Below are 7,275 nucleotides of genomic sequence, written 5' to 3'. Positions count from 1 at the left end.
CCCCAAAAAGAGCCCGACCTGGCTGGCTGCACCCCCTTTCACCAGGGCTGGGAGGCAGCGGAGAAGCAGAGAGCACCCCGTGAATTTAGGGGGGGAAGAAGACCCCTGCGTGAGCCCAACCCTTATACAAGACACCAGAGAATCTCAGCAGAGCCCAAAGCACAGCCACCACCACCGCTGCACGCAAACGCCTTTATTTGTCACAGCCAAACCAGCTCGCTCCCCTCCTCTCTGCCCCACGGGCGAGCCCCAGCCTCCCAGGAGACACCCCCATCATCTTTTGGGGAGAAGCCCCCCCAAAAAACGAGGCTCCAGCCCTGGGGCCCCACGGCGGGGAGGGGGGCACGGCCCCGGGGCGGGGGGCACAACCAGCACCACGGGGATGTGGCAGCAAGAGGCAGAAGCAGAAAGAGCCAGGGGGGGAGGAGACCCCCCCGTGCACCCAAAGCCAGTCCCCCTGGACCCAGCTGCCCCCCAAAAAGGGGTCCCCCCCACGCAGGATAGATGCCCGTGGGTGGGCGGACAGACGGACGGATGGATGGACGGGTTCAGCCAAGGCTCAGTCCCAGTGGACCTTGATGGGGGGGAAGGTCCAGAGGTCGGGGTGTCCCATGTGCAGCAGAGCACTGCAGGGGGACACGCTCCAGCGGAAGGGGGGGACATCATCCCAGGTGGGACCACTGGCGGCCACCAGCCCGAAGGTGGGGGCCATGCCCCAGGAGGTGACCTGGTGATGGGGAAGGAAAAAAAACCCAAGTCAGCATGAGGAAGGGGCAACCAGGGACATCCAGCCCCCCACCGGGGCTGCCCTGGTGGTGTCCCACCATCACCACCACCTTCATGTCGGTGCCCCCGTGGCAGCGCTGGCGCAGGGCCGGGAAGGGGTAGGTGCCGTTGGGGGGGTTGAGGTCGGAGCGGGCAGAGATGGCGTTCTCCGCGTTCTGGGGGGGGTCGCAGCCCCGGCACCGCGACAGCGGGTCCTGCAGGTAGTTGTTGGAGCTGCAAAGCGGCCAAGGGAGAGTGGTGAGGGGGTAAAAATAAAATAAAATAGAGATTAATTTAGACGGATGAAAAAAAAACACCCCCGAGGGTTGCAAATCATAGAATCATAGAATTGCCCAGGCAGGAAGGGACCTCCAAAGGTCATCTAGTCCAACCTCCCCGCAGTCAGCAGGGACACCCCCAACTAGACCAGGTTGCCCAGGGCCTCATCGAGCCTCTCCTTGAATATCTCCAGGGATGGGGCCTCAACCACCTCCCTGGGCAACCTGTTCCAGTGCTCCACCACCCTCCCAGTGAAGAACCCTCTCCTAATCTCCAATCTAAATCTGTTCCCCTCCAGCTTGATGGAGGGGAACACCCAGGTTTTCAAGGTTTTTGGTGGGGAGGGGGTCCCCGGCACCCACCGCATCAGGCGGACCATGGAGTCCAGGTCATGGACCAATGTTTGGTTGCGGCGGAAGATCTGGGCGCGCGGGTTCTTGTCGTAGGTGAACCAGTCCCCGTATTTCCTCACCAGCTCTGGGTTCCCGCTGGCGTTGAAGATCTCCTCAAAAAACCTGGGGTGGGAAGGGTTGGGGGGGGAAGCCAGCGAGTCAGCAGTGGGGCAGGGAAAGGTTGGGGGGGGGACAAGGCCAGCATCGGTTGTCCCCCTTTATGGGGCATTGGTGGGGTGGGCTGAGGTTGGAAGGAGCTCACGGCAGGTTGTAGCTGGCCCAGTAGCCTTGCTGGTAGAGCAGCTCCGTCTCATCGGCCGCCACCACCAGGCCCCTGCGCCGGGAAGGAAGAGCATCAGGAAAATCCAGCAGGGATGGAGGAGGGGGGCATGCTGGGAAGGGTGGACACCCTGCTGGGGGTCCCCACTGCTGAGTTCCCACCATCCAGGGGAAGCCTTTACCCACAGACGGGCGGTGTTGGCATCCCCATCGCCCAACTCCCACCCTGGCTGGGGGGGACGGGACCCCTAGGGTGTCCCCAAGCCCCCGGGGATGGGAGAGGAGATGTTGGGGGACACTCACGGGATCTGCTCCAGCACGGTCAGCAGCCCCGGCGGTGGGGTGGCTCTCCCCGGCGTGAAGGCTTTGTAGTCCACCACCATCCACTGGTTGTTGTAGCTGGCGTGGAGAAAAGGGGGAGAGCATCCCTCCAGCAGCTGGTCTCTCCCCATCCCACGTCCTTCCCGGGACATCCAGAGGGGCATTCCCACCCCACATCCCACCCCCACTCACGTGCCGCTGTTGAACCGCCGGAAGATGGTGGCCCACTCGGGACCACTGCGGGCCAGGCGGTTGGCCACGATGTTCCTCAGCCACTCCAGGACGCTGCCCCGGGGGTCCAGGAACTTCCACCGCGCCGGGTCGTTGTTCCCGATGGTGGTTTCCAGCGCTACCTACAAGGAGGGGGAGCGATGGGGAGGGAAGTGGGGGGGTCCCCAGGAACCAGACCCCCCCATTCCTCCCCCAACTCACCAACCCGCTGCTGAGGATGTAGAAGTCATCCCCAGAGAAGATGGTGCCGGGGTAGGAGGAAAACACCTGGATGCTCCCGGGGATCTGAGAATTGCCTGGAGGAGGGGATGCAAAAGCAGGGAAGCATCAGAAAGGGGGGGGGGGACATCAGATGCAGCCCCCCCAGCCCAGTCCACGCACCGCCGGGCGAGGTGCGGAAGGGCAGCGTGTACTTCTTGATGACGCGCAGCATGGACTGGTAGGAGGTCCAGGTGTCGTGGGCCACCAGGAGATCCCGATGGCCCGGCAGCAGCTTGAGGAGGGCAGAGCAGGAGCCCGAGCCCAGGACGCGCCGGGGGGAGGAACGGTTCAGGGCAGATTCCAGGTCCTCCAGGTCACCCCCCAACTGCAGCAGGCTGAGGGGGGGACATGAGACACGGGGTATCAGGTTGGGGACAACCTGGTCCAGGAGCCAAGCTGGGTCTGAGCTCTCTATCCGTCTGTCTGGGCTGGAGGGTGTTTCTCCATCCCCCCCCAGGGCAGACACAAGGACCTGGGCAGCAGTGGGGAAACTGAGGCAGGGGGGCTACAGCGGGCCTGGGGGGGGGGCACCCAGATCATGGTGCCAGGGAGGAGGAGAACCCACCTTGGCTCCATCCCACCCCAGCAGCAGAGGACAAGCACCCAGAGGAGATGGGGGAGAGGAGCAGAACTGGACATCCAGGAATGGTCCCTGTGGACCCCCCCAGCAGCATCCCAACCTCTCGGGTGACCACCCCCCCATCTCCTCCAAGAAGGAGCTTACAGGAAGCCGAAGGGGGACAGGGTGAACCTGCCCCGGGGGAAGTCCAGGCGCCCGTTGTAGCTGTCCTCCAGCCCCTTCAGCTGCAGCAGGGCCAGCCGCACCTGCGGGGGGGGGGGACAGGGGACAGAGCTGGCCCTCAGGAAAGAGGGGCGAGGGATTTTGGGGGGAGGAAGGGGCCCTGCGTGAGCCCAACCCTTATACAAGACACCAGAGAATCTCAGCAGAGCCCAAAGCACAGCCACCACCACCGCTGCACGCAAACGCCTTTATTTGTCACAGCCAAACCAGCTCGCTCCCCTCCTCTCTGCCCCACGGGCGAGCCCCAGCCTCCCAGGAGACACCCCCATCATCTTTTGGGGAGAAGCCCCCCCAAAAAACGAGGCTCCAGCCCTGGGGCCCCACGGCGGGGAGGGGGGCACGGCCCCGGGGCGGGGGGCACAACCAGCACCGCGGGGATGTGGCAGCAAGAGGCAGAAGCAGAAAGAGCCAGGGGGGGAGGAGACCCCCCCGTGCACCCAAAGCCAGTCCCCCTGGACCCAGCTGCCCCCCAAAAAGGGGTCCCCCCCACGCAGGATAGATGCCCGTGGGTGGGCGGACAGACGGACGGATGGATGGACGGGTTCAGCCAAGGCTCAGTCCCAGTGGACCTTGATGGGGGGGAAGGTCCAGAGGTCGGGGTGTCCCATGTGCAGCAGAGCACTGCAGGGGGACACGCTCCAGCGGAAGGGGGGGACATCATCCCAGGTGGGACCACTGGCGGCCACCAGCCCGAAGGTGGGGGCCATGCCCCAGGAGGTGACCTGGTGATGGGGAAGGAAAAAAAACCCAAGTCAGCATGAGGAAGGGGCAACCAGGGACATCCAGCCCCCCACCGGGGCTGCCCTGGTGGTGTCCCACCATCACCACCACCTTCATGTCGGTGCCCCCGTGGCAGCGCTGGCGCAGGGCCGGGAAGGGGTAGGTGCCGTTGGGGGGGTTGAGGTCGGAGCGGGCAGAGATGGCGTTCTCCGCGTTCTGGGGGGGGTCGCAGCCCCGGCACCGCGACAGCGGGTCCTGCAGGTAGTTGTTGGAGCTGCAAAGCGGCCAAGGGAGAGTGGTGAGGGGGTAAAAATAAAATAAAATAGAGATTAATTTAGACGGATGAAAAAAAAACACCCCCGAGGGTTGCAAATCATAGAATCATAGAATTGCCCAGGCAGGAAGGGACCTCCAAAGGTCATCTAGTCCAACCCCCCCGCAGTCAGCAGGGACACCCCCAACTAGACCAGGTTGCCCAGGGCCTCGTCGAGCCTCTCCTTGAGTATCTCCAGGGATGGGGCCTCAACCACCTCCCTGGGCAACCTGTTCCAGTGCTCCACCACCCTCACAGTGAAGAACCCTCTCCTAATCTCCAATCTAAATCTGTTCCCCTCCAGCTTGATGGAGGGGAACACCCAGGTTTTCAAGGTTTTTGGTGGGGAGGGGGTCCCCGGCACCCACCGCATCAGGCGGACCATGGAGTCCAGGTCATGGACCAATGTTTGGTTGCGGCGGAAGATCTGGGCGCGCGGGTTCTTGTCGTAGGTGAACCAGTCGCCGTATTTCCTCACCAGCTCCGGGTTCCCGCTGGCGTTGAAGATCTCCTCGAAGAACCTGGGGTAGAAAGGGTGGGGGGGGGGAAGCCAGCGAGTCAGCAGTGGGGCAGGGAAAGGTTGAGGGGACAAGGCCAGCATCGGTTGTCCCCCTTTATGGGGCATCGGTGGGGTGGGCTGAGGTTGGAAGGAGCTCACGGCAGGTTGTAGCTGGCCCAGTAGCCTTGCTGGTAGAGCAGCTCCGTCTCATCGGCCGCCACCACCAGGCCCCTGCGCCGGGAAGGAAGAGCATCAGGAAAATCCAGCAGGGATGGAGGAGGGGGGCATGCTGGGAAGGGTGGACACCCTGCTGGGGGTCCCCACTGCTGAGTTCCCACCATCCAGGGGAAGCCTTTACCCACAGACGGGCGGTGTTGGCATCCCCATCGCCCAACTCCCACCCTGGCTGGGGGGGACGGGACCCCTAGGGTGTCCCCAAGCCCCCGGGGATGGGAGAGGAGATGTTGGGGGACACTCACGGGATCTGCTCCAGCACGGTCAGCAGCCCCGGCGGTGGGGTGGCTCTCCCCGGCGTGAAGGCTTTGTAGTCCACCACCATCCACTGGTTGTTGTAGCTGGCGTGGAGAAAAGGGGGAGAGCATCCCTCCAGCAGCTGGTCTCTCCCCATCCCACGTCCTTCCCGGGACATCCAGAGGGGCATTCCCACCCCACATCCCACCCCCACTCACGTGCCGCTGTTGAACCGCCGGAAGATGGTGGCCCACTCGGGACCACTGCGGGCCAGGCGGTTGGCCACGATGTTCCTCAGCCACTCCAGGACGCTGCCCCGGGGGTCCAGGAACTTCCACCGCGCCGGGTCGTTGTTCCCGATGGTGGTTTCCAGCGCTACCTACAAGGAGGGGGAGCGATGGGGAGGGAAGTGGGGGGGTCCCCAGGAACCAGACCCCCCCATTCCTCCCCCAACTCACCAACCCGCTGCTGAGGATGTAGAAGTCATCCCCAGAGAAGATGGTGCCGGGGTAGGAGGAAAACACCTGGATGCTCCCGGGGATCTGAGAATTGCCTGGAGGAGGGGATGCAAAAGCAGGGAAGCATCAGAAAGGGGGGGGGGACATCAGATGCAGCCCCCCCAGCCCAGCCCACGCACCGCCGGGCGAGGTGCGGAAGGGCAGCGTGTACTTCTTGATGACGCGCAGCATGGACTGGTAGGAGGTCCAGGTGTCGTGGGCCACCAGGAGATCCCGATGGCCCGGCAGCAGCTTGAGGAGGGCAGAGCAGGAGCCCGAGCCCAGGACGCGCCGGGGGGAGGAACGGTTCAGGGCAGATTCCAGGTCCTCCAGGTCACCCCCCAACTGCAGCAGGCTGAGGGGGGGACATGAGACACGGGGTATCAGGTTGGGGACAACCTGGTCCAGGAGCCAAGCTGGGTCTGAGCTCTCTATCCGTCTGTCTGGGCTGGAGGGTGTTTCTCCATCCCCCCCCAGGGCAGACACAAGGACCTGGGCAGCAGTGGGGAAACTGAGGCAGGGGGGCTACAGCGGGCTGGGGGGGGGGGCACCCAGATCATGGTGCCAGGGAGGAGGAGAACCCACCTTGGCTCCATCCCACCCCAGCAGCAGAGGACAAGCACCCAGAGGAGATGGGGGAGAGGAGCAGAACTGGACATCCAGGAATGGTCCCTGTGGACCCCCCCAGCAGCATCCCAACCTCTCGGGTGACCACCCCCCCATCTCCTCCAAGAAGGAGCTTACAGGAAGCCGAAGGGGGACAGGGTGAACCTGCCCCGGGGGAAGTCCAGGCGCCCGTTGTAGCTGTCCTCCAGCCCCTTCAGCTGCAGCAGGGCCGGGGGGGGGGACAGGGGACAGAGCTGGCACTCAGGAAAGAGGGGCGAGGGATTTTGGGGGGAGGAAGGGGCTCCCCCCTTCCCTCGGGGGCCGGCAGATCCGGTGGGTGCCGGTGCTGCTGCAGAGACAGGAGAAGACACGCCGGGAAGGGGGGGGGGAAGTGTCAGTGCCAGCAGGGCTGTGACTCAGCACTGGTGGCCCAAGGAGGAGGGGGGGGAGGTCAAGCCACCCCCTGTGCGCCCCAAAAGTGGCACGTGAGAAGGTCACGAGTCACCTCTGCTCACCCAGGGGAGGAGGATCCATGAGGCCCACATCCCCATCACCCCTCCTGGAGCCCGGCCGGCACCCAGGGGTGCTCTCGCTGCCTTTTTCCTCTTGATTAAAGCCCTAATTAGCCCGGGGGTGGGGGGGGTACCCCATCCTCACCTGGTGCCAGTACTCGGGGTCCTGCCCCTTGCCCATCTGCTCCTCCATCCAGCCCAGGTTGGCCTCCAGGTAGCCCCGCAGCTTCTCGCAGTACTCGCTCTCGTACTTGAAGGGGCCGCAGTAGCCCACCATGGTGTTCATCCAGTGCATGTACATCAGCTGGGGGACAACACGGGGGGGAC

At 64.3% G+C, this 7,275-nt stretch overlaps 2 protein-coding genes across 2 annotated transcripts; both read right to left on the bottom strand.

Annotated features, from left to right (window-relative positions):
- Positions 1–559: 559 nt before the first annotated feature.
- LOC106899402 (putative phospholipase B-like 2) lies at positions 560–3,104 on the bottom strand. The gene is made up of 9 exons (XM_014961215.1): positions 3,094–3,104; positions 2,649–2,863; positions 2,469–2,563; positions 2,229–2,389; positions 2,019–2,114; positions 1,699–1,770; positions 1,407–1,559; positions 825–999; positions 560–727 (listed from the first exon to the last, which is right to left on the bottom strand). The coding sequence occupies exons 1-9, from the start codon at positions 3,102–3,104 to the stop codon at positions 560–562; spliced, it is 1,146 nt and encodes a 381-aa protein (XP_014816701.1).
- Positions 3,105–3,503: 399 nt separating this feature from the next.
- PLBD2 (phospholipase B domain containing 2) lies at positions 3,504–7,269 on the bottom strand. The gene is made up of 10 exons (XM_014960678.1): positions 7,088–7,269; positions 6,575–6,669; positions 5,971–6,185; positions 5,792–5,886; positions 5,552–5,712; positions 5,342–5,437; positions 5,022–5,093; positions 4,732–4,884; positions 4,162–4,324; positions 3,504–4,052 (listed from the first exon to the last, which is right to left on the bottom strand). Exons 1-10 carry the CDS (start codon positions 7,247–7,249, stop codon positions 3,885–3,887), a joined length of 1,380 nt encoding a protein of 459 aa, XP_014816164.1. The 5' UTR covers positions 7,250–7,269; the 3' UTR covers positions 3,504–3,884.
- Positions 7,270–7,275: the final 6 nt, after the last annotated feature.

This window comes from Calidris pugnax, unplaced genomic scaffold, assembly GCF_001431845.1.
Source record: "Calidris pugnax isolate Ruff unplaced genomic scaffold, ASM143184v1 scaffold32, whole genome shotgun sequence".
NCBI classification, from domain to species: domain Eukaryota; kingdom Metazoa; phylum Chordata; class Aves; order Charadriiformes; family Scolopacidae; genus Calidris; species Calidris pugnax.
The sequence above is the reverse complement of the archived record's forward strand: the minus strand, read 5'-3'. Positions and strand labels throughout refer to the sequence as shown.

Coding starts and splice junctions, on each gene's coding strand:
- LOC106899402 (XM_014961215.1), bottom strand. Junction 2,390..2,468: donor ACATCCTCAGCAGCGGGTTG/GTGAGTTGGGGG, acceptor CCCTCCTTGTAG/GTAGCGCTGGAAACCACCAT. Junction 2,115..2,228: donor CGGCGGTTCAACAGCGGCAC/GTGAGTGGGGGT, acceptor TCTCCACGCCAG/CTACAACAACCAGTGGATGG.
- PLBD2 (XM_014960678.1), bottom strand. CDS start 7,249: ATGTACATGCACTGGATGAACACCATGGTGGGCTACTGCGGCCCCTTC. Junction 6,186..6,574: donor CTGTCCCCCTTCGGCTTCCT/GTAAGCTCCTTC, acceptor TCCCCCCCTCAG/CCTGCTGCAGTTGGGGGGTG. Junction 5,887..5,970: donor CTTCCGCACCTCGCCCGGCG/GTGCGTGGGCTG, acceptor CCCCTCCTCCAG/GCAATTCTCAGATCCCCGGG.